The 23260-nt window shown below is 37.2% G+C and overlaps 1 protein-coding gene across 1 annotated transcript in view; it reads left to right on the forward strand.

The window, feature by feature from the left end:
- Positions 1 to 19300, forward strand: part of DIAPH2 (diaphanous related formin 2) — a gene marked incomplete at its 5' end in the record, with an annotated part of 690195 nt that extends 670895 nt beyond the window's left edge. The window contains one exon of the mRNA XM_080910844.1: positions 19170 to 19300. Within this exon, the coding sequence (XP_080766970.1) occupies positions 19170 to 19234 (65 nt within the window). The 3' untranslated portion in view covers positions 19235 to 19300. The remainder of the gene's footprint in view (positions 1 to 19169) is intronic.
- Positions 19301 to 23260: the final 3960 nt, after the last annotated feature.

Raw genomic sequence — 23260 nt, forward strand, 5'->3', positions numbered from 1 at the left:
TGCCTATCTGGAATTCAAGAGCCTTAAAGGTGTCACATAAGATGAAGTCGTTCTCTGGCCATACTCTGGTTTTTGGTTTTTGTTTTTTATCACTACTGGCTGTCTTATAGATCCATAGTGCAATTTTTCCTCAACACAATGTCACCCCTTAGATTAAACATCTCCTCATGGTCAATTCAGCCTTAGCCTTTCTCATTAAATTACAGTATTACCTGCTCTTGAAAGTCTTTCCAGAAGTGCCACTCTCCCCAAGCACTTTACCTATGCTCGTTTTCCATGTTCCTGAAGAGTAGATCCTAATCTTGACCTTTTTGTCACTGGATATTTTTTAAGTCTTTAATAACTTTTTCTTATTTATTTATTTATTTATTTATTTATTTATTTATCCATTTTACATCCTGATTGCTGCCCCCATGCTGGGCTCCCCCTCCCAATTCCCCCTCTCCTTCTCTTCTTGAGGATGAATATTCTCTCCTGTATCGCCCCACCCTGGCACATCTCTGCAGGGTTAGCCATATCCTCTCCCACTGAGGTCAGACAAGAGAACCCAATTAGGGAAATGAATGCCACAGAAAGGCAACAGCTTAAGGAATAGCTCCCTCCAGTATTTTAGAACCCACATGAAAGATGGAGTGAGGAGGCCTAGATCCAGCCCATGTATGTTCTTTGATTGGTGATTCAGTCTCAGGGAGCCTCAAATGTCCAGGTTAGTTGACTCTGTTGATCTTCCTGTGAAGTTCTTATTCTCTCTGAAGCACTTAATCCTTCCCCTATTTTCCATAAGAGGCCTGTAGCTCTGTCCAATATTTGCCTGTGAGTCTCTGTGGCTATTTTAGTCAGCTGTTGAGTGAAGGATCTCAGAGGAGAGTTATGATAGGCTCCTGTCTGCAAGCATAACAGAGTATCATTAATATTGTTAGGAATGGGTGCTTACCCATGGGATGGGTCTCAAAATTGGGCTAGTTATTCATTGACCATTCCCTTATTTTTTGATCCATCTTTGTCCTTACATTACTTGTAGACTGAACAAATTTTGGGTCAGAAGTTTTGTGGGTGAGTTGGTGTCATTATTCCTGTACTGGAAGACCTGCCTGGGTACTGGAAGTGGTTACTTCAGGTACCATATCTAAAAGTCTCGGCTAGAGTTTCCTCCATAGACACTCTTGGGTATTCCAGCCCAGTTCAAGTTCTCTGGCAAATGGTAGAGATACCCCTACTACTGATTTCCTAATTAACCCCACCCAGCTTTCCCATTCCTGCCCTCTTCTACCCAGTTGCCTCCCAACATGTACAGTCCCTTGCATTTTTTATTTTAGACATTCTAATCAGGATAAGGTGGAATCTCCATTGTTTTAATTTGTATTTGCCTGATGACTAAAGAGAGAATATTTTGAGAGGTGCCTTCTGCCCCCAACCCCTGTGAGCAACCAATTTCTATTAACTCTCCTGGCCCTCTGAGCCTCTTTTTTAGCTCTTCCCACACCTGATCCTGATCCCCCTTATTCCCCCTCCTCATCCGATCTCCCACCTAGTTCTCTCCTTCCTTCTGCCTCCTATGACAATCTTATTCCCCTTTCTAAAAGAGATTCAAGTATCATTGCTTATTTAGTTTCTTTGGGTCTGTGGACATCTCAGTGAGTACATGCCATGCATGTTCTTTAGGACCTGGACTACTTTACTCAGGATATTTTCTAGCTCTATCCATTTGCCTGCAAAATTCATGATTTCCTTTAATAGCTGAGTAGTATTCCATTGTATAAATGAACTACTTTTCCTGCATTTTTTTTGGTTGAGGTGCATCTGAGTTCTTTACAGTTTCTATCTATTGTGAATAAGGCTGCTATGAACATAGTGGGGCATATGTCCTTTTGGTATGGCGGAGCCATACCACATTTTTAGGTATATGCCTAGGAATGGTATAGCTGGGTCTTCAGGTAGAATTATTCCCACTTTTTGGAGAAACAACCAGATTGATTTCCAGAGTGGTTGTACAAGTTTGCACTCCCACCAGCAATAGAGGAGTGTTGTGCTTGCTCCATGTCCTCACCAGCATAAGCAGTCATTGCAGTTTTGGAACATAGCCATTCTAGTGGGTGTAAGATTAAATCTCAGAATCATTTTGATTTGTATTTACCTGATATATTAGGATAGTGAACATTTCTTTTTTTTTCTTTTTCTTTTCTTTTTCTTTCTTTTTTTTTTTTGTTTTAGGTAAGAACACTTTAGAGTTAAGTTTGGTTTTTTTTATATTTTTTATTTATTTATTTTTTTCGAATACATTTTTTAAGGTTGTAATTAAGTATTTGTGGGTACATATACATACACATATGTATATATGTAACAATAATATAGGAAAAGAGGCTATTGATTTGAGGGGATAGGAGGGAGACTAGGAGGGGATATAGGGAGGAAAGGGGAATGTGATACAGTTCTATTTTAATTAAAAAATATATATTTTTTGTTGTTGAGCTTCACACAGTCTGAGTTGTTTCTGGGGTGTTCAGAGCTTTCAGGGGTTAGTATCCCATTATCAGTGACTGCATATTATGTCTGTTTTGTGGCTGGGTTACCTCACTCAGGATATTCTCTAGATGCATCTATTTTCTTAATAATTTCATTAAGTCATTATTTCTGATAACTGAGTAGTACTCCATTGTGTAAATGTACCACAATTTTTGTATCCATTCATCTACTATAGGACATCTGGGTTCTTTCCAGCTTCTGGCTATTATAAATAGAGCTGCAATGAACATTGTGGTGCATGTATCTTTGTTGTGTATTAAAGTGTCTCTGGGGTATATGCCCAGAAGTGGAATAGCTGGGTCTTCAGGTAGTACTATGTCCATTTTTCTGAGCAATCGCCAGACTGATTTCCAGAGTGGTTGTATCAGTTTACAACCCCACCAGCAGTGGAGAAGTGTTCCTGTTTCTCCACATTCTCGACAGCATCTGTTGTCATCTGAGTTTTGGATCGTGGCCCATCTGACTGGTGTGAGGTAGAATCTCAGGGTTGTTTTAATTTGCATTTCCCTGATGGCTAAGGATGTTGAGCACTTCCTTAGATGTTTCTCAGCCATTCAATATTGCTTGATTGAGAAATTTTGTTTAAGTCTGTACCCCATTTTTTAATAGGGTTGTTTAATTCTCTGGTGTCTAGCTTTTTGAGTTCTTTGTATACCTTGGATATTAGGCCTCTATCTGATGTGGAGTTGGTAAAGATCTTTTCCCATTCTCTTGGCTGCCGTTTTGTTTTCTTGACAATGTCCTTAGCCTTACAGAAACTTTGCAATCTCATTAAGTTCCATTTGTTAATCTTTGACCTTAGAGCTTGAGCCATTGGTGTTCTGGTCAGGAAATTTCTCCTATGCCTGTGTTTTCTAAGTTTTTCCCTACTTTCTCATCTAATAGTTTCAGTGTACCTGATTTAATGTGGAGATCTTTGATCCACTAACACTTGAGCTTTCTATAAGGAGATAAGAAAGGGTCTATTTTCATTCTTCTGTATGCTGAGTGCCAGTTGGACCAGCACCATTTGTTGAATAGGCTGTCCTTTTTCCATTGAATGTTTACGTCTCCTTTCTCAAAAATCAGGTGACCATATACATGAGGACTCATTTCTGGATCTTCCATTCTATTCCATTGATCCACGTGCCTATTTCTGTACCATTACCATGCAGTTTTCAGCACAATTGACTTGTAATATACCTTGAGGTCAGGGATAGTGATTCCCGCAGATGTTTTCTTGTTAAGGATGGATTTCACTATTCTAGGTCTTTTGTTATTCCAGATGAAATTGCACATTGCTCTTTCCAATTCAATGAAGAACTGGGTTGGAATTTTGATGGGGATTGCATTGAATCTGTAGATTGCTTTTGGTAAGATGGCCATTTTTAAAATGTTGATCCTTCTAATCCATGAGCATGGGAGATCTTTCCATTTTCTGAGATCTTCCTCAATTTCCTTCTTTAGAGGTTTGAAGTTCTTGTCATACAGGTCCTTCACTTGCTCAGTTAGAGTCACACCAAGGTATTTTATAGTTTTTGTGACTATTGTGAAGGGTATCTTTTCCCTAATTTCTTTCTCCACATGTTTGGCCTTTGAATATAGGAAGGCTACTGATTTGTTTGAGTTAATTTTATATCCAGCCACTTTGCTGAACTTGTTTATCAGCTGTAGGAGTTCTCTGGTGGATGTTGTGGAGTCGCTTAAGTACACTATCATGTCATCTGCAAATAGTGATGTTTTTACTTCTTCCTTTCCAATTTGTATCCCTTTGATTTCCTTTTGCTGTCTAATAGCTCAGGCCAGGACTTCCAGTACTATGTTGAATAGGTAGGGGGAGAGTGGGCAGCCTTGTCGAGTCACTGTTTTTAGTGGGATTGCTTCAAGTTTCCCACCATTAAGTTTGATGTTGGCTGTTGGTTTGCTATATATTGCTTTTATTATGTTTAGGCATGGGCCTTGGATTCCTTTTCTTTCCAAGACTTTTAACATGAAGTGGTGTTAGATTTTTCAAATTCTATCTCAGCAACTATTGAGAGGACCATGTTTTTTTTTTCCTTTGAGTTTGTTTATATGGTGGATTACATTGATGGATTTCCTTATATTAAACCATCCCTGCATGCCATGGATGAAGCCTACTTGATCATGGTGAATGATCGTGTTGATGTGTTCTTGGATTCAGTTTGCAAGGATTTTGTTGAGTATCTTTGCATCAATGTTCATAAGTGAGTTTGTTCTGAAGTTCTCTATCCTTGTAGGGTCTTGTGTGGTTTAGGAACAAGGGTTATTGTAGCCTCAAAAAATGAGTTAGGTAGTGTTCCCTCGGATGTGGAATAGTTTGGAGAGTATTGGTATTATGTCGTCAATACATGTCTGATAAAACTCTGCTCTGAACCCATTTGGACCTGGACTTTTTTTAGTTGGGAGGCTTTTGATGACTGGTTCTATTTCTTTATGTGTTATGGCATTCTTTAGATGGTTTTCCTGGCTCTGGTTTAACTTTGGTATGTTTTATCTGTCTAGGAATTCATCCATTTCCTCCAGATTTTCCTGCTTTGTTGAGTATAGCCTTCTGTAGTAGGATCTGATGAGTTCTTGAATTTCCTCAGTTTCAGTCGTTATTTCTCCACTTTTCTTTCTGATTTTGTTACTTTGGATACTCTCTCCTTGCCCTCTAGTTAGTCTGGCTAAGGGTTTATCAATCTTGTTAATTTTCTCAAACAGCCAGCTCTTGGTTTTGTTGATTCTTTCAATGGTTTTTTTTTTGTTTCTATTTGATCTATTTCTGCCCTAAGTTTGATTGTTTCTTGCTGTCTACACCTCTTGGGTGTATCTGCTTCCTTTTGTTCTAGAGCTTTCAACTGTGCTGTCAGGATGCTAGTGTATGCTCTCTCCAATTTCTTTTTGGAAGCACTCAGAGCTATGAGTTTTCCTCTCAGTACTGCTTTCATTGTATCCCATAGGTTTGGGTATGTCATATTTTTATTTTCATTGAATTCTAGAAAATCCTTAATTCCTTTCTTTATTTCATCTTTGACCCTGCTATTGTTTAACAGAGCATTGTTTAGTTTCCATGTGTATATTGGCTTTTTGTTGTCTTTGTTGTTATTAAAGACCAGCCTTAGACCATGGTGATCTGAAAGGATGCATGGTAGCATTTCAGTCTTCTTGTATTGATTGAGGCTCGTTCTGTGTCCAATTTTGTGGTCATTTTTCGAGAAGGTGCCTTGAGGTGCTGAGAAGAAGGTGTATTCTTTAGTTTTAGAATGATATGTTTTATAGATATCTATTAATTCCACTTGGTTCATAGTCTCTGTTAGTTTTGCAGTGTCCTTGTTCAGTTTCTCTTTCCATGATCTGTCCATTGGTGATAGTGGGGTTTTAAAGTCTCCCACTATTATTGTGTGGGGTGAAATGTATTTTTTGAGCTTTAATAGGGTTTCTTTTATGAATGTGGGTGCTTTTGTATTTGGAGGTTATATGTTAAGGATTGAGAGTTCCTCCTGACAGATTTCCCCTGTAATGAGTAAAAAGTGTCCTTCCTTTTTTTTTTTTTTTTTTTTTTTTTTTTTTTTTTTTTTTGATAACTTTTGGTTGAAAATCTACTTTATTCAATATTAGAATGGCCACTCCAGCTTGCTTCTTGGGGCCATTGGCTTGGGACCCAACATTTTATTCTCAGATTGTGTCTGTCTTTGTCTCTGAGATGAGTTTCCTGTATGCAGCAAAATGCTGGGTTATGTTCATTTATCATGAATCTTATGAACTCCTATGGCTTCAGGTTAGTTGATTATCTTGATTGTTATTGTTGTTGTTGTTCCTCCTCTTCCTGCTCTTCCTCCTTCTCCTCCTCTTCCTCCTCATCCTCCTCTTCCTCCTTCTTCTCCTCCTCCTCCTCCTCTTCTTCTTGTTCTTTTTCTTCTTCTCTATGGTGAAAAAGGTGTTTATTTAGAATTAGCCATCTGGACTCAGTTCAGATGATCCTAGTCTTGTTGGTAACATCTAAAGCATCATAATCAGGAGTCAAGCGCACGTACTCTTTCTTCTCTCTACCAGGCCTTATCAGGGGATTACCTTTGGCCACATCAGTGTCATAGAGTTTCTTCACAGCCTGTTTGAACTGGTGCTTGTTGGCCTTGACATCCACAATGAATACCAGTGTGTTGTTGTCCTCTATTTTTTTCATGGCTGATTCAGTGGTCAGTGGAAATTTCATGATAGCATAGTGGTCAAGCTTTTTTCTTGAGGATATTTTGGCTGCCTCCAGAACCAAAAAGTCTTGGGCCACTGAAAAGTGGGTGATGTTCAGATCTTCTTTTTGTGGCTGTGGATGCCTTTCAGCACTGCCTTCTTAGCTTTCAAGGCCTTTGTTTTGGCTTCATCTTTGGGAGGGGCAGGAACTTCCTCCTTTGCTTTCAGCACCATCTTGGCCCAAAGGCTCTTTTTGTTCTCATTCTTGTCCTTGCTCTTGTTATGTCTTTAATCCCTAGACTCCTACAATCCTTTGTCCCTCTCTACAGCAGGATTCCCCTACCTCCACCCAGTGAGTCTTTCTTATTTGAATTAATCATTTATTTTGAGATCTCCTGCAATTTTACCAGTGAGATAAAGCTGCCTGCACATAACATCCTGGCAAACCTCACTATATTGGAGGCATTCTTTTGGTAAGTCACTGTTTAAAACTTAAAATTTTACAAGATAGAATCTAAGATTCAGATCTAGGTTTCACCCTTGACTAAATAAATTATTCGTAGTAGATATCAAACTATCATGGATTTGGGAAAAATGTACAAATGAAAACTCATTGCCTGGGCATGCCGCTCACTCCAAAGCCTAAAAGACAAATTATGATCCCACTATTTAGAGATTATTGCTGATTTTATTTGTACATGGCCTTTTTTTTTTTTTTTTTTTTTTTTTTTTTTTTTTTTTTTTTTTAGAATTCTTTGTATGTTTTCACTAAGAGAAGTATGACATGTTCTTTGGTAACTCATTGTTCTCACTTAAAAATGTGGACCTTTTTTTCCCTCTCGGGTATTATGATAATTTAGGCTGCCTGCAGAGTATCCCACTATATGTAAGTTGCATACTATATTGAATCTTATGATGACCTACAAGCTACACTGAATATAAACAGGATCTTAGATAGCATCTGAAAAAAACAGCCTTTTGTGTTTTCACCTGTTCTGGATCAGATGATGTTCCAGTAGACTTGAAATGATTCACTGAGACCTCTTCCGAAAGAAGCTTGCTGCTAGTAGCCATCTTTATTCACTTAAAGTCTTGGCATAATGATCAGGATGTGCATGGGTTGTATTAGACACTAAAATTACAAAGGATTTTTTTGTCAGTTGTGAATATGAAATTGAGAACGTGTATGTTAACTCTCATAATTGTTCATACTTAAAACAACTGCTGACTGGCTTTTACCTTAAGGGACAGTTTATAGTTTAAAAACAATGCCAGTAGCAGCTGCTAAAGTGTCTGTAATATTAACCACACAGGTTGCCTTTGTCCACACAACTGGTTAAGTAATTAAGTACAAGCTAGCATGGGGATCATAATTGATATGAACACCTGTTTATAGACTCTTGCATTATATCTGTAGGTCATGCATCTTCTCAAAATCATAGGCATAGCTATGTCACTGTTACATGGTCTTTTAGGAGATGATCACATTATGTAAAGGGAAGGACTGATATTTCTGCCTTAATACTGAAACCAGGGTATTTACTCCCCTCCACACCAACCACATAGGGCATACTTAAGCTAGAGAGTTGGGCTGAGTACTATGAAACCTCCACCATCAGCTAGAAAACGAGAGTCCAAACCAAAAAGATAACTTGCACACGTTGAAAACAAAAAGAGTGGATATGTAGCCTTAAGTGATTCAGAAACAAAATCCAATGACAGGTGCATGTATTCTAGGTCAGCATGTCATCAATGAAGCTCAGGCAGTTCACAGACACCAGCAAAAAGAGAATGACAGAGGACTGTCCACCATATGATCAAAGTTATAGAAATGGCTGATGGCAAGTATTCTTAGTCCCTAGGATCTACACCACCCATGAAGTAAAAAGTCACACATAGGACAGGTGGTAGTGATAAACCCCTGGAGCCTCAGTGCCATTTAGCAGCTAGTTTATTCAGCACTGAAATGAATGCTTACTCAGTCTCTCACCCTGCAGAGCACTTTGGCCCAGGCCATTGTAATCTTTACCTTGGTCATCCCTTGTACTGTCACTCTAGATACTGCTATGGAGCCTTCAACAATCTCTCTAGACGACTTCAGAGAGCCCCATTTCTGCTGACTGCACCCCAGGTAGAACTGCTGCCTTCTGCATAATACTTCAAAATATTGTCTCTAAGAAACAAAATTTAAATTAAAATAACTTCCTTCTGGAAATAGCTACCATTGTATCTAGGTCTTCACAACAACAAATCCAAGCAGTTCCTTTTTTTCCACAAAACTATATGAATATATTTTTGTCAGTACTTGATTTTTTTAAAGGTTTGATAGTATGCATTGAAATATTACTAGTTGCAATGAACATAACGTACATGTAAAACAAAACGTAACATGGAAACAGTCAAAGTTTTTTTGGTGTGTAAAGATTAATCATAATGATTTTTTAAATACCAAGAATTGCCACAAGGCTGCATTCTTAGCTCTTGAATTATCAATGATTTAAGGTCTAGGTGTATCACTCTGAGAGGGTGCTATACACTTTTTCCCCCATTTTGGGGGCTTTCTTTTTCTTTTCTTTTCTTTCTTTCTTTCTTTCTTTCTTTTTGAACTTCTAATGGTCTGTGAGTTGTTTCTTGGGTATTCAGAGCTTTCTGGAGCTAGTATCCAATTAACAGTGACTGCATATTATATCGGTTCTTTTGTGACTGGGTTACCTCACTCAGGATGATATTCTCTAGATGCATTCGTTTTTTCATAAGAATTTCATAAAGTCATTGTTTTTAATAGCTGAGTAGTACTGCATTGTGTAAATATACCACAATTTTTGTATCCATTCATCTTCTGAAGGACATCTGGGTTCTTTCCAGCTTCTGGCTATTATAAATAGGGCTGCTATGAACATTGTGGTGCATGTGTCTTTGTTGTATATTGGAGCATCTCTGGGCTATTTGCCCAGAAGTGGAATAACTGGGTCTTCAGGTAGTACTATGTCCAAATTTCTGAGTAACCACCAGACCAATTTCCAGAGTGGTTGTACCAGCTTGCAATCCCACCAACAGTGGAGGAGTGTTCTTCTTTCTTCACATCCTCAACAGCATCTGCTGTCATCTGAGATTTTGATCTTAGTCATTCTGACTGGTGTGAGGTAGAATCTCAGAGTTGTTTTGATTTGCATTTCTCTGATGACTAGGGTTGTTGAGCATTTCCTTAGGTGGTTAGAGGTCTAATATCCAATATATACGAAGAACTCAAGAAGTTAGACTCCAGAGAATCAAACAATCCTAATAAAAATTGGGGTACAGAGCCAAACAAAGAATTTTAAACTGAGGAATATCGAATGGCTGAGAAGCTCCATTCCTTTTATTATGTCATTTTATTCTTTTCCTTGGGGGGGGGGGGAGTTAAGATGTGTTAGTTATTTTGTTTGATTCATTCTCTTTTTGTTTTCCTCCCAGTAGGGAAATTTGTTTCCCTCCCAGTAGGGAAATTTGCATAAGTGAATTGTCCAACCTGATGCCTGCACTGCACTTAAGATGAAGTAGATGCTAAAAGAAACACATAATTAATTTAGTACTATTGTTCTTGGTGCAATAATCCTTCTCACCCTGGTAATGTATAAGGTTTCCTGTTATGTACTTGGTGGATAGATTATGGAGCAAGAATTTGTAGCTAGATAGAAGTCTTTCCTTGTATTCATGGCAAAGATATATGCCCTCTATGTAAGCAGCACAGCTAAAGGTGCATTCAAGCAAGAATCAGTGCCTGATTCATGGCCAGTGACCGGATGATGACTTCATTAACAGTTTTTAAGAAACTGCTGCATATAAGCCACTGTGGTAAACAGCCTGTACAGGCGTGTTACATTTTGAATGATGTCCACTCTTTATGCTACATGAGTTTAACTTAATTTTTTTCTAAACTTTTCCTATTAAGTTATAATATTCTTATATTATGTGTTGCATTTTCCATATTTTCTAGATATGCAGATGTCTTCCTTAGACTTTCATCCTTACAGAGAAAAATTTTGACTTGGGTCCTATTTCTGTTTTCTAGTAGAGAAGGAAATATAATTCATGACTAATGTAAAAATCTAATGATATATACTTTTTAAAAATCTATTCACTAGCTGTGACAGAGTCCAAAGATAGTCAAAAACAAGGTCAGTGGCAGTTGAAATACTGAATAGTATACTGATTTCCTTTGATCTGCAATACATTTTTCTAAGATAATCTGAAATACCCCAATTATCAATTATGTAAATGGCAGCCATTTAAAATACGAACAAGCTGAGTGTACGTGTTATAAAAGCACCATGTTTTCAAGAGATGAATGTAAGAATCACATAGATCATACATTTGTAGCTTAATATGGATTAAGTTTTAATGCCTTAAAGTAATATTATTGTACTGTGTGATTTTCCTTTTATCATGTATTTCTATCTTCCTAAAGTTACTATAATTGAGTTTGTTTGATAATGTACCCTTATATTGCTATAAGACTTGGTAGTTTATAAAATATGAAGTTCATAATAGAGATAGAGAGTAGAGTTACTACCTGGCAGGGAGGATAAGAAGAAACTGAAATAGAGAAAAGTGATTTAATCTCAGTACTGAAGTTTTATAAAATATAATTTGTTTTTCCCCTAGCACAGCAGAGTTTCATGCTGATAACAAGCTACTGAATTAATAAATCCATTGCAACTATTGAGACTTTTCCTTTAATAACATAACGAATGCTGAGCATTAAGAAAAGGAAAGACATTCTTTTTATAGATGTCACCTCTAGCAGATCTATATCCCTAAACATAGAAAATCTACGAACAACATACTCTCTGCAATATCAATGTGAAAATAATTTGTGCATCTCAATTAGAATACTATATTTTCCATACAAAAGCATGCTGTTTCTCAAAATGCATGTGCTTATTTTCAAATTGGAAAGGCTTTTAGGGGTCTATTTTGTTATCATTACATGTGTTTAACTCCAATTATAGTTAATGGGAGTTGTGTGTCTGTAGTCACAGTAGCCTCTGAACTATTCCAGCATTATTGCTTTCTATTACCATCAGTGTTAAAATAACTTTCCACTCTTCTGCCAACCTGAACTACCACAGTAATCTAGGTTTCTGTTTTCTTTGCATGGATTTATTTACATGTAATGAACAATATGGATTACACAATTTGGCCTGTTTCTAGCTTTAAAACCACTGTACTACCATTAAAATTAGAGAAGGTAGAGCTAGAACTCTAATTGTTGAGTGAAGTTTGGCTCCTGCACATGCACTTTTACATCGCATCTTATGTATACAATTCCACTGGAGTAAAGCAGATCAATACAATATGATAACTGAGATCTTGTAGATGGCCAGACTTTGAAACATTGTACAAAAATGTGAGAGCATGAGGTTCACAAACTGGAAGCACTAGGGATAATTAATGTGGAACATAACTATACATTTAATTGAAGTTTCTCTCATTTTGACAGAGCCAAAACAACAACACTGTCTTGGTATAATTGATGATGCCCTTTTTGATACTTCTGGACTCTGCTCTATTTACCAAATAAAAGTGGCTGAGCCATCAAAAAACTGATCAGAAGACAGGGGATAGGACCCTGTTAAATTTTCAAGAAAATGAAAAGCCTAAAAATTCCTAAAGTAAATATCACATGGCAGTGGTAAAAAACGTGCCTAGTATACATGAGGCCCAGTGTTCCATCCCTAAAACCATATACAGTTGTACATAAAGAGGCACACAGATGGACTAGCAGCATTATACTCACACTTAGATCCTATGTTTTCACTATTGTAACCTCAGGATTCACTGATTTTGTTTACCAATTTTTATTACTTTTGAGTTGCTTTATCCTGATTACACTGTCCACTGCTGAAATATGCTCCAGAAATGTGTGTGTGTGTGTGTGTGTGTGTGTGTGTGTGTGTGTGTGTGTGTGTGTGTGTGTGTTGAGGGATTAAACTAAGAGCTTTGCACATGCTAGTCAAGTGTTCTACCATTGAGGCACACCAAACAAAACATATGTTTAATATAAAAATATAAATGATGAAGACTTAGCAGCAGCAGGCACTAAAACATATCATAAAGCTCATATCTTTAATACTAGAATTGAAGAGACAGGGGCCAGGGATTATAATTCAAGACTGACCTTGGATACATACAAAGAATATGTCTGCCAAATGATGATTATATTAGCAATAGTATTGAAAGGAAAAAATGATTATGAGGTTCAGGTAATGAAATGAAAATGCATTTATATAAAAATTCAGAATAATACTGATGTCAAAATAACAGAAACTTTGGTATTTCTTAATATATGATAAAAAAGACACCAAACACAGCGACTCCAATGAAAGAGGTAGAGAAAGGACTGAAAGAGCTGAAGGGCTTGCACCCATGTGGGAAGAAACAACACCATCAACAGCCAAGACGCTGAAGTGGAGAGGGTGATTGGGAAAAGGAGCACCTTCGTGGAAGCAAGTTGAGGGAGAGAATGGAGGGGAAGTGGGGAGGGTATAACATGTGAAATGTAAATACAGAGAATATCCAATAAAATTGAAAAAAAAAAGACATCATGCTACCAAATTCTGCCCAGAGAGAGCCGATCTTCAGGGAGTGCTGTCACTCCTAAGTTCACAGGTGAGACTAATATTTTCCTCCAATAGCTAGCCAAAGAGGGGCACAATAATCAAAGAAAATACATAAAGCAAAAGACTCCAAAGCCAAAAACATCCAAGAAATCCAGGACACAATGAGAAGATCAAACCTAAGGATAATAGATTAAAAAGGAGAGCAAAGCTTTTCAACATAAAACCACTAAAATAATAGAAGTAGTCATTCAAAGTCTCCCAACCAAAAAAAAAAAAAAAAAAATCTGAGGACCAGATGGGCTTAGTGCAGAATTCTATCAGACCTTCATAGAAGACCTAAAACCAATACTCTCCAAACTACTACACAAAATAGAGACAGAAGGAACACTACCCAATTCATTCTATGAAGCCACAATAATGCTTATACCTAAACCACACAAAGGCCCAACAAAGAAAGAAAACTTCAGACCAATTAACCTTTATGAATACCAATGCAAAAATAATCAATAAAATTCTAGGAAACCAAATTCACAATACATCAAAATGATCATCCATCATGATCAAGTAGGGATGCAGGAAAGGTTCAATATAAAAAAAATAGATCAGTGCAATCCATAGTATGAACAAAATCAAAGAAAAAAAAAAACCACATGATCATTTTATTAGATGCTAAGAAAACATTTAACAAAATTCAACAACCTTTCATGATAAAAGTCTTAGAAAGGTCAGGAATTTAAAGCCCATACCTAATCAGAGTAAAAGCAATATACAGCAAACCAGTAGCCAATATCAAACTAAGTGGAGAGAAACTTGAAGCAATCCCACTAAAATCAGGGACTCAAGGCTGCCCACTTTCCCCCTACCTATTCAACATAGTACTGGAAGTCCTACCTAGAGCAATTAGACAACAAAAGGAGGTAGAAGGAATACACATTGGAAAGGAAGAAGTCAAAATATCACTATTTGCAGAAAATATGATACTATACTTAAATGATACCACAACTTCCACCAGAGAATTCTTACAGCTGATAAACATTGTCAGCAAAGTGGTAGGATATAAAATTAACTCAAACAAATCAGTAGCCTTCTTCTACTCAAAGAACAAACATGCTGAGAAAGAAATTAGGGGACTGGCAACATTCACAATTGTCACAAACCATATAAAATACCTTGGCTTGACTCTAAACAAACAAGTAAAATATCTGTATAACAAGAACTTCAAGTCTCTAAAGAACAAAATTGAGGAAGTTCTCAGAAAATTGAAAGATCTTCCATGCTCATGGATTGGCAGGTTTAATATTAGTAAAAATGGTCATCTTGTCAGAAGCAATTTACAGATTCAGTTCAGTCCCCATCAAAATTCTCACTCAGTTCTTCATATAGTTAGAAAGAGCAAATTCATATGGAATAACAAAAAAAAAAAAAAAAAAAAAAAACAAAACAAAACAAGGATAGTGAAAACTATTCTCACCAATAAAATAACTTCTTCAGGAATCATCATCTCTGACCTCAAGCTGTATTACAGAGAATAGTGATTTAAAACTGCATGGTATCAGTACAAAGACAGGCAGGTATTTCAATAGAATAGAATTGAAGACCCAGAAGTGAACCCATGGTCACTTGATCTTTGACAAAGAAGCTAAAACCATCCAGTGGAAAAAAAATACTGTTTCCAACAAAAAAGGTGCTGGTTGAACTGGAGGTCAGCATGTAGAAGAATGCAAATAGATCTATTCTTATCTCCTTGTACAAAGCTCAAATCCACGTAGATCAAGGACTTCCACATAAAACCCAATACACTGAAACTAACTGAAGAGAAAATGGGGAAGACCCCCAAACACATGAGCACAGGTAAATTTTCCTGAACAGAACACCAATAGCTTATGCTCTAAGATCAAGAATCAACAAATGGGACCTCATGACATTACAAAGCTTTTGTAAGACAAAAGACACTGTCAAGAGAACAAAATAGCAACCAACAGACTGGGAATCAATATTTACCAATTCTACATCTAATAGAGGCCTAATATCTAATATATTATTAAAAAATCAAGAAATTAGACTCCAGGGAACCAAACAACCCTATTTAAAAATGGGGTACAGAGCTAAACAAAGAATTCTCAACTGAGGAATACCAAATGGCCGAGAAGCACCTAAAGAAATGTTCAACATCCCTAGTCATCAAATGCAAATCAAAACAACGCTGAGATTCCACCTCACTCAGTCAGAATGGCTAAGATTAAAAACATAGGTGGCAGCAGATGCTGTCTAGGATGTGGAAAATGAGAAACACTCCTCCATTGCTCGTGGAATTGTAAGCTGGTATAACCACTCTGGAAATCAGTCTGACCAATCCTCAGATAATTGGACATAGTCCTCCCTGAAGACCCAGCTATTCCACTTCTGCGTATATATCTAAAAGATGCTCCAACATCTAACAAGGACACATGCTTCACTATGTTCATAGCAGCCTTATTTATAATATCCAGAAGCTGGAAAGAACCCTGATGTCCTTCGGCAGAAGAATGGATACAGAAAATGTGGTATACTTACACAATGGAGTATTACTCAGCTATTAAAAACAATGAACTTATGAAATTCTTAGGCAAATGAATGGAATGAGAAAATATCATCCTGAGTGAAGTAACCCAGTCACAAAAAAAAAAAAAAAAAAAAAAAAAAAAAAAAAACACACACATGGCATGTACTCACTGATAATTGAAGACTAGCCCAAAAGCCCATATTACCCAAGATACAATTCACAGACCACATGAAACTCAAGAAGAAGGATGACCAAAGTGCAGATGTTTCAGTCCTTCTTAGAAGGGGAAAGAAAAATATTCACAGGAGAAAATACAGAGAAAAAGTTTCAAGCAGAGACTAAATAAAGCAAAGGCCATCTAGAGACTCCCCCATCTGGAGATCCAGCTTATATGCAGCCACCAAACTCAGACAATATCACTGATGCCAAAAAGTACATGCTGACAGGAGCCTGATATAGCTGTGCCCTAAGAGGCTCTACCAGATCATGACAAATATAGAAGTGGATGTTCACAGCCAACCATTCAACTGAAGACAGGGTTTCCACTGGAAAAGTTACAGAAAGGATTAAAGGAGCTGAAGTGGTTTGTAACCCCATAAGAACAACAATACCAACCAACCAGAGCTTGCAGGGACTAAACCACTACCCAAGAGTACACATGGACAGAACCATGGCTCCAGCTGCATATGTAGCAGAGGATGGCCTTGTTGGGTATCAGTGGGAAGAGAAACCCTTGGTCCTGCCAAGGCTCGATGCCCCAGTATAGGGAAATGTCAGGATGGGAAGGTGAGAGGTAGTGGGTGGGTAGGAGGGCATCCCCTTAGAACCAGGGGAAAGGAGTATTGGATAGGGGATTTATGGAAGGGAAACAGGAAAAAGGGATTACATTTGCAATGAAAATAAAATATATTTAATAAAAAGGAGAAAAAACAAAAACAAACAAAAATATGAATACAGATGGAAAATCTATATATGTGTATGAAAATATAGAAGTTTGTATGTGTTTGTGCGGTGGATGTGGGTGTGTGCTTTATGAGAACCATTTAATTCTACTTATGGCTTAATCCACAAACCTTCATGGTACAAATATATATATATTATGACAAAATTATATTGAACATAAATATAAATAACTGGAAATTAATTTTAAACATTTACATCAGCAATTGTTGCCATTGTTTCTGGTTTTTGTTGTTGTTGTTGTTGTTAATAAGTAAGGTTATAGGTTGACATTTCAAAAATGTAAGAGGCAACCTTTTCAGAAATGCTTCTTCATGTTATTATCTTATTATGTTGGGAACGTAATAGGTTCCCAATTGGGATCAAAGGGATAGAAAACAAACTCTAAAATAGTTCACATTTTTTGTCTGTCATAAAGCTGGGTTTAGGTCCTGAACCAATGTTTATGCCACTTTCCAAAAGCCTTAATGTCCTTTATTCAGTTTGCTTTGACTCAAAAGCATTTTCTCAAACCAAATGTCGCCAGTAAGTTGCAAATTGATATGAATCCTCACATCTTGCCATTTAACACACTGAGGCTGCAGTTTGGGAGGGGATCGAGTGTTTGTGATGTTATGGAGTACCAGAGTCATTCTTGGAGGGAAGCAGAGATAGATTCCTATTGACTCTGGGAATGCTGCCATCAATCTCCATTCCAGTGTCTGAGAACAACACTGAAGTTTTAATGCTTATAATGCAATAGGAAGCATTTGATTGTACCTTAAGTTTTAAATGTTCTCTAAGAAGTCCCAAACTAATCTGTATGCAAACCTGTGCCATCTTAGTAATAAGCCCTTTATCCAGGAATGTTATCTTCACATTTTCAGCTGAATTGTGATACATATCACAAATTAAATAATGGATTTTTTAATGGTATCTTCAAAAGGATATCCAAACAATCCATCACTCAGATGTATCTCCAAGTACAGCAAGCCTCTTAATTTCTCACCTTTCTGTAATATTAGTGCATTCTGAAACATTGAGAATGCTTTAAGCTTCTACCTAGTTTGCTTACTGCACTCACAAGGTGATATTAATGAGGCCAAGGTCATGGGTGCAAGAAAATTTTGCCATGTATCGACCACAGATTACTGGAATTGGTCAACAGATGATAGCACAGCCTAGAAAGGCATCATGACAAAACCTCAGCACTTCTCAGCCCAGTCGGCCCATAAAGAGACAGGATATACTAGTGAGCCATCATCATCTGAGGGAGGAAATGAATAGCAGCTTGGGAGGCTCCAACATCTAGTTCTGAACAAAGCAGGGCTGACATTTAGGCATTAACTTTGCATTATAATCTCCCATCATACCATTGATTTGCTATGTAACCTTCATCACTAAAGCAGAGATAATAGGATGGAATGAAATGGGCTTACCTCCCGGGGATGTTGTGTGAATTAGCAAATTAACTAGTGTAAAGTGTTAGCATTTATGTAAGTGCTGGTGGTTGTCATTATTTCTGGGGACCAGTCTCATTCTAAATAGAGAATCTAAGTATATTATGCTTTTGCCAAAAAGAGATTTTCAGCCACATCAATTGCATTTAAGCTGAGCATAAAACAGAGGTGATAATAATATACTAGTGATCATAACAGCACAGAGCTGGAAGCCTTTTCCCTGTTAGAGCTAAAACTATTTTCAGCAACTTTCAATGCTTTTAAACTTTGCTTTCCAAGCTTTGCGCCAACAGTCATCTGTACAGTGATTATTCTTCCTGTGATGGGTAGGGGGAATGGGACCAAGAATAGGCCCCATTCATTATTCATTCTTGTAATGACTATATAATGTATTGAATTTGTTTACATCAGACAATCAGGCAAACTCAGTAGCTGCTTTGATTGCGATATATTGCAATCATTGTTTAAAAATAAAAACTGTCTCTTTCTTTTGTCGTTTTTACCTCCATCCTGCACACACCGGTGTCCTTTAGAGGTAACCAGCCTACAAATTGAAAACTCCCTGGGAATGGGAGAGCTTTTCAACAAAAGGCACTGTCCATAGGTCTTTACAATTTAACATCTGTACCAAGGAATTTTGTTGTCACCTGCTTCTCTCCAAGGGGTCTGTGCTTGAGAGAATTCTTCCATTTCTTTTGTCACTCTGTCTCTGCTTACCAAGAAAAATCATTTATTGCTGATTGCAGAACTCTTGAACTCAGCCTGGCAGCTGCTGTGTAAATGCCTCAGACCCAGGCTCTTCCCAGCTTATTTCCATATTCATTTGAAGTAATTTTTCAAGACTGTTTGAAACCCTCTCTCCATCTGACACTGTGCAATAATCAGGATCTAAAGCTCACCATTTTCCCCCTTCTTCTTCTCTTTGTCTTACAGATAACAGACGGGTCCCCCTGGAAAGATCCCGCTCTCGCCACAATGGAGCCGTGGCGTCCAAGTGATTCCTGAGACCAGGGAGAATGAAGACATTTAAGAAAACAAAATTATCCATTTTGAGAGGAACGAACATACACTTAAGAGCTGGAGTGGAAATAAATGCATTTCCACAAAGGTCAAGCTGATCTGGGGGAAGTGATGTGTATGTGTATGAGTATTGCAAGTACACTAATCTGAACCCAGATGTCATGATTAGAAAACATTTGTTCCTCTCTAAAGATGCACATAACTTGTCATTGTGTATAAGGACCTGACTGTGAAAATCAAAGTATAAAAACATGGAAGAATTCTAAGGCTTCTACCAACATTCCAGTCTGTCAAGTAATTTAAAACTGAAATTCTAGGTCAGGTAGAGATAGACAGGAAGAATTTCTATTGTCTACTTCCAGCTCATTTTATGTTTATAGTGTAAAGTCTAGGAGAATAGGTGCGTTAATGATTGGGAAGAAACAAATAGCACACTCTGAAACAGAAGCCCAACTCAAGGTATTTAGAGCCCATCTCAAGTGAAAGCTAATGGATTCATCTATGTGGCAGAAGCTAATCTTATCATTACTCTAACCTTTCAGAAGTGTCACAGGCACTTACCATTGGTAAAACTAAACCAAAGTTTAACACAATCCACTAGATTTCAACTTTACTTAAGCTGTGTTTTTGAATTTTCCATAGATATCTGCCTTATAGAAATTCTTTATATAGCTATTTTTTGAGAAAATTTCTACACTTTCATGTCTATGCTAGGGATGAGCCTGAAATTCTATTGCCTTTACTTAGATTTTAGAGGAAAATATTGATTCCTAGTTCTTCCTTCTATTTCTTCTTTCTACCTTCACCCCCTTAGAAGTAGGGAACAGCACTGCAGAAGAGTACAGAGGGAGGAAATTACTTTTTAATGTAGGAGGAAACCTTTGAATGGTCAATTGGTTGGTCTCTAGCTCTACCCCTTTTCCTACTCCACATTGGTAGTTGAAGAAAAAGAAATTCTTTCTCTCTTCCTCCTTCCTTGTTTCTCTCTTTCCCTCTCTACCTTCTTTTCTCTCCATCTCTCCCTACTTACCTAGCTACCTTCTTCAATCTCTTCCTCTCTCTCTCCCTCCCTCCCTCATCCTTCCCTTCCTCCCTCTGTCCTCTTCTTCCCTCCCCCTCCCTTCTTCCCTCCCTCTCGTTCCATATATGCACGTGTGTGTGTGTGTGTGTGTGTGTGTTTGTATGTGTGTATATGTGTGTGTGTTTGTGTGTGGTTGTGTGTGTATTTATATCTCTTACTAAAGTAATCCATACCCTAGTACCCAGGTAAACCTCTGTCATCATCATACTTCCTTTCTTATATTATTAACATATTTCAGCTGCCAAAACAACGCCAACAGATAAAGAAGCTCAGCATTGTTTTAAATATGTGAGAGAGCAGAAGTTATACTTAACTTGTCTATTCTCTTACAATGTGCATTTGTAATAATTGGTGTGACTTCTCTGGAATGTAATTTCAAAACTAATTCATGCAGATGATTGTGATTGCTGTAAAAGATTGCTTCTATGTATATTTCTCATGTAGATAATTCTATTTCTATTCTGCCTAAGCACATTATAGACATTTAGAGAAAAGAACAAATAACTGGCTTGGCAAGCCATCTTCTGAGATTAAGTAAACAAATGACCAGTAGCTCACAGATTTTTTCTACAGATGTAAAATAATTTAGATGGTCGACTTTCACTTGTTCTTACTTGGGTATTATACTACAAGATACTCTGAAGCTGCTTTAAGTAGAGAAATCAGAAAGTAACACTGTCTGAGTTATTTCCTTTTGTTCTTATGTGGAAAGACACACATGCACATGTGCTCACATGTGCACACACACACACACACACACATACACACAAACACACACACACTTTAGAATATATCACTTTCACACACTTTTAAAATAATAACCATGAAGTTTAGGTTCTACTAATTGATGTAAATAACTACTGTATGCATTTTCAATTTTACAAAGTATTTTCTAAAATATTGTGGTATGGCTTATTTGAAGTATTTTAGTTTTGTTTTTATAGCTTTTCTGGCTGTAAAAATTGATCTTGAAATGTAAACTTTGACTGAAATGTAGGGCATTTGCCCTGCCATATTATCTAACTGGTCAAGGTTGAAGTACTGATGTATATCACCTTTTCCAGATGTGAACTTGCCTTATTTTCTAGTTTATAAACAAGAATGAATGAAGTACTATTAATGATAAATTATATATTTGTATTTAAGTGCATTCCACATGATTTTCACAAACATTAGAAAACCTTTCAGGGAACAGATACATAATTAACTCATGTGATTTATAATAGTCCTGTTCCAGTCACTTGCACTTTTTGTTTTAGGTCAAAAGGTATCATCAAAAAACAAAAGTACATAGTGGCATTTTTTTAAAGAAAATCAAATTAGGATAAAGTATTTTATGTATTTTTATTTCTGCCACACATGAAAAATGCCCCTTTCTACAACTTTTTCTTCAGAATATTACTAAAACAAGTTAACTGGTTAGAATGTTTTCATTTGGCTACTGTAATGATTGACCATCAGTCTTGTAGTTTAAGACCACAACAATTTATTGTCCTATGGTCCTGGAGGCCAGAAGCTTGACATCTGGACATCAGACCATTCATGCTACCTCCAGAGGATACAACAAAGGCCCCTTCTTTGCTTTGTCCAATTCCTGATGGCCAATGGCATTGTATGGCATTTTTCTCTGTTCCTTTTTACATCATCTTCTCTGTGTACCTGATCTCTCTCAGCCTGTCCTGTAAGGATATTGATGGTGACATTTAGAGACCACCATCTTAAAACAGGATAATCCTCTCTGATACTCACACACCCTGAACTTTATGATATCTCTATGACCCTTCTTTCAAGCAAGGTAACATCCAGGTTCTCTCCTAGATAACTTAGCTCTATACTTGAGATAGTTGAATGAATCCAGAAATGTGTTCCCAGTATTTTCATCACTATTCAAAAGTTAACAGGCCACATCCTTTTCCTTAGCTCCAAAGTACATCTTCACACAGAATGTCCTCATGTTATCATCTTTCACTATTAACAAAATTTACCAAATCAAGTACTAATTCCTTCTTGGCATAATGCTTCTTTCTTCACTATACCTCTTCTCTTATTTGTTTCCTTGTTTAAATTTTTAATTTCCTCCTATCTGGCTCTTTTTTAAACTTAGTATAAAAAAAGGTAATGTGTTTCACTATGGTATTTTTAGGCTTTGTGGTTGATGATGATAATGATCCTTCTTCCCACCATCTCCCCTTGTCTCTACCACTACTACCCACTGCTATGGTCCCCCTAGTAACTCCCATTTCATTGTCATGTCTCATATATTCTATTATTCTCTTTTCTTGCCCCCCCAAGACTTCTTTTTCCCAGGAAAAATGAACTATCTGTACCTACAACACTTAGCCTGCCAAGCTCCTCAACTTTATGACTTACAAGATCAAGATTAGTTTTCTATAAAACTGTAGAAGACAATTCAGATAAGTTGTGGTTTGTTTTGGTTTGGTTTTGCTGCTATATAACAACAACTGCCTTTCTTCCAGTTCCCACTACAGTATTCATTTCCTCTTGTGCCCTCACCAGAAATGCCTTTAACATTCACATTCCCATCAGTGGTTTGGCTCAGGCAATCTATACTGTCTCTACTAAGTTTACCATCAAGAATTGTACCACCCTCCACCCAACGTCCAATTCCAAAGCCACATTCACATAGGTATTTGTTATAGCAGTACACCACTGCATTCTAAAATTTTTATCAGATTTCTATATTCACTGTAATATATCCCCACAACAACAGATGGATAAAATAGTAGATTTCTGGTTCTGTAGTGTTTGTAAGGCCACAAATCCTAAACCATGATATTGGCAGGAGAGTACTCCTAAGCAAGCTCTAGGAGAAAATCCACTCTTTGCTTCTTCTCCTGTGATTGTCATTATTCCTTGGATTATTGCTTCATCTTACTACTCTCTCTCGTTTTGACATCTTCCC

Source organism: Micromys minutus (genome assembly GCF_963924665.1).
Source record: "Micromys minutus genome assembly, chromosome: X".
In the NCBI taxonomy this organism is placed as follows: Eukaryota; Metazoa; Chordata; class Mammalia; order Rodentia; family Muridae; genus Micromys; species Micromys minutus.